Genomic DNA, 12,351 nt, shown 5'->3' on the forward strand with positions numbered 1-12,351 from the left:
CAAAGAAGGGTTTAGTTGAAATGCAGTGCAGGATATATAAGAGGCTCCATGTGAAAAGGTAGAAATGAAAAGGCCTTGACATTTAGCTAAAAAGTTTAAACACTGTTCATAAAGAGTGCTTCTCAAATGGGTAACTCGGGCTTGCACTCCAGCAATCACACACTGATTCTTTATGGGAAATTACACATTTCACACTTGAACTTTAAATTTTAAAAGACTTATGAGATTGATTTACATGGCCTCTATACCTGTGTACTGTCACTTTATTCTGGTGTCCACATTTGTGCTTGTAATCTGCATTCCAGGTTAAAACCAGGTGATATCACAACTTGTCATATAAGGAAAGTCTTCACATTCATTCATATATATTGAGTTGAAGACAGCGAGGTTTTCCTGTATATTTTGCTCAGCTCTATGCAAATACATTGGAAGACTTAGAATGTATAATTTTCTAGGAATATAACTTATCAGAACTGATTCCAGAAAAAATAGAAAACCTAAGCACATCAATTTTCAAAGAGGAAATAAGGCAGTTGTCAGATACAGCCCCCCAAAAGAGGTCCAGAGGGTTTCATAAGGGAAGTCCACTCAGAGTAATAATTCCAATTCTTATTAAGTTGTTCCAGAACAGAAGACTTCTCAAGTTCTTTCTATGAAGCTAGTATAACACCACAAATTCTACAAAGACTAGATCCACACAAAAGAAAAATAGGCCAGTATCACTTATATTTATGTAAAAATCCCAAATAAAATAATAACAAACAGATCAAGCAGCATATTTAAAAAATAACACATTGTGACCAAATGGTATTTAGTCCAGAATGTAATGATAATTAATTATTAGGAAATAGATTAATATTCATAATCAGTTGATCTAAGGAGTAAAATATATTATTTTCATAGGTATTGAAGATATTTCATAAAATTCAACCACCGTTATTCATTTAAAACAAATAAAATATGAATTGTTGTATACTTGTTTAACCTATTAGATAAAAATATTTCTATCTCAGCCCCAAAGCCAGCATCATGCTCAATGAGAACCACTGGAGTCAGAAGCTTTTTAGTATCTGTTCGGATCTACAGTACCTGTTATCCGACGCTGAGGTTCATAACCAGAGCTCAGGGGCTCACTGCTGCCCAGGGCATTCTGTATTTCCTGAGTCCACAGTCCTAGGCAGTTTCGCACCTCCTACTTGCCCCTCCAACTTCAAATACCTCCCTCCCCATTTCATTCACAGTGGAGGACTGTTTCCAAATTTGTTAGGACCAAGGCAATCAGACTTCCAGAGACTTACTCTCTCCCATGGACCCCCCTGACCAGCAATGTGCCCGCACCCTATGCCCTCCCACCAGAGGGGCACCCGCACTCACACTCTTGCTTAAAGCCAAGCCCTCCGCTTGTGCACTGGATTCCATCCCACCACACCTGCTCAAGGACTCGGTTCCAACAATACTTCCCATCTCCTGCCCCGTCCATCCTTTTGTTATTGGGTCATCCCATCAACAAAATGCCATTATTTCTTCTCTTAAAACAAAAACAACGAAGTCTTGATTCTGCTTTTGCTATCCCAAACCATCCCATTTCTCCGTTGCCCTTGCGTCACAACTCCTCGAGTGGTCCTATTTGTCCGCAACACTCCATCAAAACTGGTCCCATTAAGATCACTAGTGGCCTCCATGTTGCAGACCCAGTGGGCATGTCCCAGCTGGCTTCTTACTTGGCCCATGAGCAGCATTGGGCACATCTGGTCACCTCCTTGACTCATTTTCTTCCCTTGGGGCAAGACACCACATACCCTTGGCAGCCTACTGACTCAGTGTCAGATCTCCCCATTCTCTCCCAGAGCTCCTGTGTCAGAGGGCCCCTGGCTCACTCCTCCATCCTCTTTTCTTCTTTCCTGATCTTTCCAATTCAGTCTCCTGGCTTTCAATAGGACCTAACAGGTCACAGACCCCCACATTCTTATCTCCAACAGAGATTTCTTTCAATTCCAAATTTGTACATCCACGTGCCTTCCTGACATTTCTATTTGGATATCTAATAGTCATCTCAAACCACCACATTCAATACTGCCATCACGATCTCGTCCCTTAAACCTGCTCTGCCTGCAGCCTCTGCCACCTCCATTCACAGCCTCTGTTCTGTCCAGACCAAAAGACTTGCCAACTCCTTAACGCCTCATATCCTCTCAGGCATCAGATCGAATCCATTAGGAAATCTTCCAAATTCAGACGGCAAAAAGGAGAGTGAGAAGGATAACATGAGTGGGAACCAAGACAAAGTCGCAAAGTAACAGACATCACTGGGACCAAAGGCCCCTATTTGGAAATCATAGCAAATAAGGGTCCACAGGGAATAGGTTAGGTTCACTTTATGAAGGTACCAGAGCCAGGTAAAGACAGGTTTTGAGGTGGTAAATTCCTAAATCATGGAGCTCCCCACACACCCATTCATTGTAACTCCCACCCATTCCCCAACCCCCAGAGCTAAAGAAAATTAGTCTTAATGGCAAAGGTACCATAGTTTAGAAGGGAAAAAGAGGCAGTGAACCTTTAAAAGAACAATTTAGATTTTATGCACCAGTTTGGACCTTTAAATTCCAAATCAACACTTACAAATTTGTAAGTTTTTACCTTAAAGTACCTTTTTCTGTTATGAGACCTATAAGGGTCCCTCCACTACAATGCTTCTCCTACCCACTCCACCATTCAACAACAATCTGTTTCTGGGTATGTAATTTTCAATACTTCATTTTATCACATATTGACATTTCTTTTGGCAAATTCCTTACAGAGATGGACCTCTGCATCATCTTAGGTGTCCTGTGTGCTGAATATCATACAATGAAGACATCAACTTAACCCAAGACTTATCAGAGGGTCAGAAATTTATCATGGAAAAACACCTCACTCTTACCATACATCAAGTCCTTACTATTTCCAGTGCAAGAATTTGGCCTCCTAAAGCTATTCTATAACACTTAATATGGCAACCTTACTATTTTATATAATACCAGGTTTTAAAATCTCTCAGGGGTGTTATGATCAGATACTTATCTATTATTGGTTCTCAAATGTTAAATTTAAATGTAAATATAACAAAATCTACCATCTGAAATATTATAGTTCTGGAAATGTTGAAAAGATTGAATGAAGTTAAATTTAATAATCTGGAGATATTATAACAAAGAATAGTTTTCAAGATTTCTACTGAGGCAGCAATACCATAACAATTAAGAGCCCAAACGTTGGTATCAGTAAGACTGGATTTTAAACAATGTGATTCTGGGCAAGTGACTAAGTTTATTTCCAACCCTGTAAAATGGGAGGTGGATGTGGCTAGGAAAGGGCAACAGTGGGGGAACTGATGATGGAACTGTACTGTATCTTGACTGTATCAGTGTCAAAATCCTGGTTGTAATATTCCGTAGTGTTGCAATATATTATTATTGAGAAAAATGGTAAAGGGTATACATGAGCTCTACATTACTTCTTACAACTACATGTATATCTACAATTATCCCCAAATAGTTTAAGAAGTCATTTGCAAATGTTGACTTATAATTTTATATTAATTTCAATGTAAGTAATTATTTTGAGACTCCAAATTACTTTATTTAAATTCAGCAATGTTATAACCAGAAGGTGGCGCTATTACCACATGAATGTGCCATACTAGGCACTATGTTGCTTTAAATGTCACAAAAACGGGATACTAGTATTTATCAATCAAAATTATAAATGTTACCCCCAATTCAGCAATATTTTAATACATGTCTTATGTGAGGCTTGAGAAAATATTTTAAAATAACATAACAAATAATTTGGGTCTGCATAACATGGAAGGTTTCAAATGGAAAATACAACCCATCTAAGTAGATTTTTCATCATGTCCTATCTGGACCGTCAAACTCTTCCAAAGACAAAGAAAGTCTTTTCAAATCTGGTATTAACCTGTTGTATCACTGCATTTTTTAATACAAACATTTCTTGCTGTAGTTTTTTTGAGCTCAAAACAGTTCTTTTGAGAAAGCACCACTTAAAAGTAAAGTCCTAAACTGCAACTAGAAAGAAGTAAAAAGGAAAGCTGAGAGAGGGTCTCTCTTTCTGTGAAGGCAATGAAGTTTAGAAGTTTCTCTTGGGGTTTTTATTTTTATTCTTTCAAGGATGTCTGGGTTTTTTATTTAAGTATGACAATACACAATTTTATATTGGTTTCAGGTATAAAACAGTGGTTCACCAGTTAACCCACATTAAATTCTTACCCCAACTAGTGCAGTTACTACCTGTCAACATAGGAAGATGCTATAGAATCACTGACATATTCTCCATGCTGTACTACCATCCCTGCGACCAACTTATGATTGAGAATTTTGCGCCCCTTTATCCCCCCATCCTCCCCACCCACTCCAACCCCTTCCCCATGGTAACCACCAGTCACTTCCCAGTGTCTATGAGTCTACTGCTGTTTTGTTCATTTTGTTTCTATATTCTACAAGTACGTTAAATCATGCGGTATTTTTTTCTCTGCCTGGCTTACTTCACTTAGCATAATACCTGCTAGGTCCATTCATGCTTCATTTTATGGCTAAATAATATTCCATTGTGTATATGTACCACATCTTTACCCATTTATCTATTGATGGACATTTTGGTTGCTTCCATATCTTAGCTATTGTAAATAACGTGGCAATAGGTGCAAGTTACTTCTCAATCCAGGGTCAGATGCATCGGTGACCTCATTATGTTGCTCTTTTATAAAGTACAAATGTTCTAATCCCTCTTCTTTGTGTACAGTATCTCATAATAAAAAAAGTGAGGTGCAGAAGTGCATAATATGCCATCATTTGGGTAAAAAGAAGATATGTCTAGAGGGGCATGCCAGGAAGGAGAAATAGTGTTTACCTACCCTGGAGAGGTGAGGGCTTCGCAAATGCTGGAGAAAGACTTCAGTGTTCTGAGGGTTTTTAAAATCTGAACCATGTGACCCTTGTGTTCTCATGCCAGTTCCCTACTGATGGACAGTTAGTTTATCCCTTTTCCTCCATTAACACAACAAACATTCTTGTCCATGTTACCTTATGCATCTGTGCTAGATTTTTCTCTAGACCAGAAAATGTTTATACTACTTACACTCAGAAAAGGAATGGCTGGCTGGGTGACAGGGTGTGAGCTCTTCCAGTATTGACAAAAAACTTGTCAACTGTCTCCACTTACTCCATAAGTCAGTTTCCACTCCCCCCGCTCTCACCAAACCAGATGCTACAATTTTTTAAATTTCTACTTAGAATTGATATTGTGCTGCTGTTTCTGGGAGCATTTACCTAATGTTAATAGGATAATCCCCTAAAATGGTGAGGTTGGCCACCCTTTCATTCACTTTCTGCATATTTGTGTATCTTCTGGCAGTTTTTCTGCTCAAATCCATTCCATTCTTCTTAGATTTCCTATTTATTTTTACTGATTTGCAGATCTCCATGTACTCTGGGTTTCTGTGATGTATGTCATAGATATTTGTCTTCCTGGTCTGTGGCTTGTGGAATGGTTTCTTTGGTCATATAAAACTCCATTTTATGTAGACCTATTTTTCAATACTTTCTTTCATGGTACTTGCTTTTGGAGCTTCTTTTTTCTTAACTGGTTAAGACTGTTGACCAGCCTGCAGGGTTCTTATGAGGAATAAAGACAAAGTGAACAGAGTATCGAATGTTCCTTAGTTTGGCAGCCACTGCAGGCAACATGCGAGGCTCCTCTGCCGGCCTAGCATCCCAGTGAGAGTCCTGCGACTCTGCCCCACCCGGCCAGGCAGCAGTGACACAGTGCTGGGGAGGGTCACGGGACTAGGGTGTGGGTAGGCACGGGCAGCAGCAGGGCGCTCCCCTTGGCTCCTGAACCAGTTCTCATTTTTGGGTTTTTAAAGAATACAACATTTCAAATAACTTACAGGGAAAGGAAATTAAGCTGCATTTAATAAAACTATCAAAACAGAAATCCTTGATTCAATTCCATTATTATTAGATGCTGGAGATACAGCAGATGTAGACTATTTGTTACTAAGAGCAGGTTTGCAAGAAACGGCCTCTACCACTTGACTGCGTTTTCTGAGTGCATGTCAACCGCCCATTCCCTCTGCACTCAGCCGTGCTCATGTCTTAACCCGTCTAACCAATAGCCAAACACTGCAAAGGCAGCCCAGATGATTCAAAGTATGCTCTGAAGCCAACATATTTAATTTTGTTTTAAAGAACACTGTTCTAATTACACAAAATATTTTTTCCAAAAAGATTCACCTTGCCTTGTGCAATTTCAAGCTATGCCTTTCAATTGTTACTAATTAGTTTGTCTTTAAATTCATAACTTCAAGTCAATAATTAATCAAGCACATTTTGTACTAGTTCTGTTTGTTAACACAAGAGTTAAACCAAACCAAGTGAGAAATAAGTTAGAATTCTGAGCAATTTATTCTCAAATCATTACAGTGTTCAACTAGTTTGACATATAAAGATAACAGACATAAAAGTAAACATTGGGAAGCACACACATACATTCCCATTCTGAAATAAGACATGTTATCTATACAGAAAAAAAAGCAGCAAATATTAAGGTATTCAAAGTAATTTTTTTGATAATTCAGATGTGACATATTTACAAGAAAAGTACAAGTTTTAAAATAATTAAATAATTTTTATAGAATTACAAAAGTATTGAGATAAATATTAGGAGACTTTGACAATCACATTTTCCTATGCTATTGAATACAAGGGTAATTCTATAAAAAGTCCCAAAATAGAGCTTGTATTTTGCCACTATGAAACATATCAAATTACCAATACCAAAATATGCTAAAATTAACATGCAATGTGGAAGCTGTACCAAAGAAAACAGCACATTAGGCTCCTAAATGTTGCAAACTGCCTACACAAGATTTCTTAGGTGTGTTCACAAAAAAGGAACATTCAAAAACGCCATTATAATGGATATATCCAGCAGAAAAAACTACTAAACTTTTCCATTCTATCATGTCCAAATGTAGCTTCAAAAAAGAAAAAAAATCTAAACATAACTTTAAAAAATAATAGCTTATGAATAAAAAACTTGAGTGATGCATTCTTTATGAATTTGGATTTTTTAGACTGATCCTATGATAATTCTAGTATACTAGATAGTAACGAACATCTGGACCCTACCACTGTAATAGGAAATCTCTTTCTCAAACAAGAAGTCATCTTAGAAAATGGAAAGGAGAAACAGTGACATGCATGAATTCAAAACAAAACAGTACTGTAAAATGGCAAAATATAAAAATAGCAGCATGTGAAAATTCAAGACTAATTTCATAAAGTGAATGTTTAAGTACTGTAAAGATGGTACTTGCTCAAACTGGTCTATTATTCAACACCTGAAACTGAGGATTTTTTTAGGGAGGTGCTTGTATTTATGATATCCCTATGATTAAATGTATACTCAAATTGTGTTTTGAAACATATATATTGCACAGGTAGAATAACAGCATTCTGGCATCTCTAACATAAAGTGTTATCTTACTTGATACACTGAACTATGCTACTGAAAATTAATTTTATCCCAATGTTTAAAACCAAGCATGTGCGGCTTTTGAACACATTAATCTCAAAAGACTCTTAAACAAGATGAAAAACACAGGCACTTGAACACAGATTATTAATGGCAAAAAGTAGAGGCTACAATCACATGACTAAGGGCAGTATGTCTTTACATATAAACTGGAGGTCTTTCACTGATCCAAATATAGAACTATTTATAAAACTTGGATGAGGAAATCAGATCTCCCAGAAATTTCATACCAAGTAATTTTCATTGAATAAAGTAAGGACACGTAAGGACTGCTCTAAGTCGTGATTAAGCTTTTTCAAACAAATGTGTAAGATACAGTTGTTTGAATTCTAATTTCCCCTTTTCTCCACCCCAGTACAACCTACAACCCCTAATTGTCTAATAATACCCTCTAAGAAAAACTTACCAGTCACTTTGAGATCCAGAGCATCAAAAATGGGATCACTTCAAAACAGCCCACACTGTAATATAAATGTTACAGCACCACGGACATAATGAGTTTAGTTATCTGAGTCTGGCAATATTTCATTCAATAATATTAACCAGTAAGAATATGTAAATATCAAATACCTAAAAGGAAATCATAGTAGCATTTTAAAAACAACCAAAATAATAAGCATTTTTAATATTTTAAGTTGTTAAACATTAAATTGTCAAATTCACTAGGAAAAAATATCACACGACATTTTTATCACCCAAATGAGAGCACACAAAGCTTTGGACAGTTGATACTGAGACACTTAGGGTTTGTCTTTTCATTTTTTTAAGAGAAATTCCATTTAGTTTGGCCACTTCCTGGATTCTTGGCTTACCAGCTTATAAAGAATACATCTAAGAGGCAGTATAGTATATGTATTAAAAACCTTTCCACCCTTTATCATCTTTGGCTAGAAGCCTCATGAAAGGAAACTGAGGGGCTGTGAGGCGGGGCGGGCTCCACGTGCTTCCATCCTACACATCGCTGACTGGAAGGCTTGCATCATCCAAGTCCACGGGGTCACAATCTTTTTCCTGAGGGCCATTTTCACTTTGAGGTTTTAACAGAGCTTGTTCAGTCACTTTGGAAGCTGGTTCTCTTGGAGAGACAGTCTGGACCTTGAAGTTCCCTGGCTTGACCTTGGCAAGAGATTCGTAAAATCCTCGCTTCTCCATGGTAAAGCTTGAGACCAAAGAGTTGCTGCGAGAGGCTGTGGAATGTGAGGAGGTGGCTGCTGCTGTGCTGGCAGGGCGGAAAGTGGGTCTGGATTCTGCAAGACAGCTGGAGTGCTCCTGTAAAGAGGAGTGGCGGTCAGATACAGGCAATCATTAACGACAAGGTTAGTAACTCAGTGTGAGACTTTATTCTCTGAAAAACAAAACAAAAAACAACACACACACAGAGCAGAAGCATGAGCCAAGCAGCATACATGTGAAGTTCTTTCCCAAAGCAATGCATTTTTAGGAGTGAATTTAAAGCAATGACAGCCAACAACCATTTCCACTAGAAACCAGTTCTGTCACCAAAGCTGAATGTGGCAGCTTTCACACTCTGAAGATTCAGTCAGCCTAGGGTGGAACACAGTATTCCAACTGCAACTGAACTGTGTTTAAAAGGCCTACTACCTTTATCAATTTATTCAAGAGTATATTCTCAATCAACATTAGGAATTATCTGACATATTTTAGAAAGATAAAAAATGAAAATACAGAATATAAAAATGAGGGCCAGAATAAGAAGAACTCAACATTTTTCAAACCTATTATTTTGTCTGGCAGTCTCACAAATTTAGTTTCTGTTTCCCTGAATTTCACTGTACCCAATAGCACAGTATTTTCACTTTTTAAAAAACTGCATTTATTTCATTTTGCATATGTCATAACATTCACATGGCTCAAGATTTTAAAGGTAACAAAGGGTACATACTTAGTTATCTATTAGAACTGTGAGGTAATTATTAGTTATGAAGATTAATTTCAATATGCTTCTAACTATATCAAATCTAAAGCTATACTTAAATATGACCATTCCAAATGCATTGCCATATAGTTCTTCATATATTGTGCTCAATTATGATACTAGTGGCTTTGAAAACAGTGCTACAAGATACCAAAAGACTACAGATTCCCATTAAATGGCTAAATTTCACCTGAGACTTAAAATGCCATGCAAACTATAGTAATGTAGGATTTATCCAATGCATATGCATGCATGAGTTTGCACATATAAGAACAAAAGATGCATTTCAAGTAGTGTAGTATAAAAAATTTCAAAATACAAAAAAATGTACAAATTGAAACTCTTGTGGCAATTCAGTAAATTAATTTTTGGAAGATAGCTTAATATGACTTTTTCAAGTAGTAAAGTCATTTTTTTCATGATTTTTCTTTTTTAAATCTACATATCCAACCTGATGACTGTAGTGAAATAGTTTGTGTTAGTGTTGACAAAGTCAGTTATGGTAACTGCAAAAGGCAGTTCGGTTAACTCAACTTTCTATGATCGGTTGTAAGTAGTGAGTGAGTCCGGGCCCCCTAGTAAGAAGGCACGGCTGCGTGAGAGCCCACATACGTGCTGCATTCACCAGTTCTTGATGTATACCTCTGTATACAAGGATTCGACAGCCTTCTGGCCTGCCGCATCTGGAACACAGTGCAAAGCTAAGATTAGAGTTAACCTATACTGGGAGGGGGAGTAAAAGAGAAAGTTCTGCTGAGAGTTACAGCTGGATAGTCCGATTTGCCCCCACCATAAAGCATAAGACACAAATGCCCTTCTCCAACTTTTCCTCTTCCCAACAGACATTGTTTTTGCAGAGAGTCTCATACTTGGTTGCTGAAAAGGTCACATAAAACACAGGCAGTTACAAAATTAGCCCCTATGAAAGTGACTTCTGAGATATTCCAAAAAGGATATAAGGAGAATAACTTAAGGAATGAAAATGATGAAATTTTATTTACTGATCTGCAGTTATTACTGCCAAGAAATTACTGAAGGACAATATTACTACCAGGAAAATAGTAGAAGTGCAGAATATCTAGCATGTATAATGCACTCAGGCTATCATGCCACATATTAACTACATTCTGTAATAGAAAAGTGCTATATTTTAAGACACTTAAAAAATGTTCCTTTCTCAGTAAAATGTGTATTTTCAGATCAGATACTAGTGGCCAAAATATTTTAAGTCAAATATTATTCCTATGATGTACTTCAACATGATAAATTAAAAATTAAAAACATTCTTCTTACTATTTCTGAGAATGTTTAGCTGTTTCAAATTTATTATCATACTACCACAAAGATAGTAATGCCAGTGAAAAGAAGCATCCTTTTAAATTAACTTACTAGAAATGAGAATGAAAACATGAAATGGAAAATACTGACTCTGAGTAGACTGAATTGTATTTAAGTTCCAGCTGCCCAGTGGTATTATGGCATTTCATATTAAGCCAAAAATCAGTGTAAGTCAGAATCAGAGGAAGAGGAATTTGAGATGGTTATTAAACAGTGTAATGTAACACCCAAAGGTGCCTTACATCATTAGGACACATATCACACTAAGAATTTGTCAAGTAATACCAAATCTAGACCTACTAACACATAAGAACTCCTAAAACAAAGCAAGGAAACATTCATTCTTTAGTTGCCCTGCTTGTGCATTTAAGACAATACAATGCACAGAAAGTTCTGTATACATAACACTACAAGGAGGCATTAAATTAGAAATGCATTATTTTTTTTGCAAGTCCAATTGGTATGAAAGTCAACATGCAAATAAATCTCAATACAGAAAGAAACCAGAGGATTAGGGGGAGAAGAAAGAAAGTAACTTGAGAGGATGGGGAGAACGAAGGGAGTATCACCCCAGAGAACAGGAAACATACAGAAGATGCTGATCGGCCAGGTCCCCTCTGTGCTACAATGGCACCAGAAACTGCTTTAATCCAGCTGTGCATCTCTTCAGGGCTATCAGCCTAATGGAAAGAAAGGACTTATTCAGTCAATTTTTCCTCAAAATCAGTTCTGTCTATAAATCCAATATATTCACTTTGGTGATTAATAGTGTCAACAACAAAGTCTTAAGGTGATAGTTTACAGAAAGTTTTAGAGACCACCTTTTTAAACTAGGTTTTGTGAGTGAGGTATCACACAGAGACGTAAGTTGAGCACTTAACATTTAAGATCAAACACATCGACAAGTGTTAAGTACTTCTGGAGAGAAAACTATATATAAGGAAAAAGTCAAAGGAAGACCTCATTTTGCTCTATCTACTGCTACATTGTCTGAATTTGTTACAAGAATATTCAGGTAATTGTGTAGTTGAAAACTATTCTGACATCATTTGGCTTTCCTTGAAATAATTTCTAGTAGTACTCTAAATCCTAAGAGAAGTTCTGGTAGTAATATTCCAAAGTAGCATATTCCTTGAAATGACCTTGTCTTTCAATGTGAATTTAAAACCTTACTATGACTTCAATCCCATTAAACAGGTCCTAAGGAGGGGTATAGAGACATTGCCCTTCACTTCTAGATTTTATCTAGAAGTTCAAAAATTTCGAACTACAAGATGAACATTTTTGAACTGATATTAACAAGGACTTTTTAAAAGGAAGGACCCAAACCAGGCAAAAGTAAAGAGTATATTTTCATTCATTGCAGATAGGAGCACAAATCTAGAAATCAATTTGGCAAAATAAGAGGTTTAAAAGGTCCACGTTCTGATGATAATTCTTGATCTTAATCTAAAGAAAGAAATTCAGGCAAATTTATGCAC

The 12,351-nt window shown here is 36.8% G+C and overlaps 1 protein-coding gene across 4 annotated transcripts in view; it reads right to left on the reverse strand.

The window, feature by feature from the left end:
- Positions 1-6,441: 6,441 nt before the first annotated feature.
- The window catches only part of PLEKHA1 (pleckstrin homology domain containing A1), a 65,101-nt gene continuing 59,191 nt past the window's right edge, over positions 6,442-12,351 (reverse strand). Inside the window, exons 11-13 of one of the 4 annotated variants that reach the window (XM_037011235.2) lie at positions 11,461-11,550; positions 10,175-10,215; positions 6,442-8,865 (exon numbers count right to left, since the gene is read on the reverse strand). In XM_037011235.2, coding sequence (XP_036867130.1) covers positions 8,652-8,865; positions 10,175-10,215; positions 11,461-11,550 — 345 coding nt within the window. In that variant the 3' untranslated portion in view covers positions 6,442-8,651. Of the gene's footprint in view, positions 8,866-8,919; positions 8,942-10,144; positions 10,216-11,460; positions 11,551-12,351 lie in introns of those variants that run through there. The other 3 variants (XM_037011234.2, XM_073240251.1, XM_037011233.2) reach the window with 3 other exon arrangements.

The sequence above is a fragment of the Manis javanica genome, chromosome 7 (genome assembly GCF_040802235.1).
Source record: "Manis javanica isolate MJ-LG chromosome 7, MJ_LKY, whole genome shotgun sequence".
NCBI classification, from domain to species: Eukaryota; Metazoa; Chordata; class Mammalia; order Pholidota; family Manidae; genus Manis; species Manis javanica.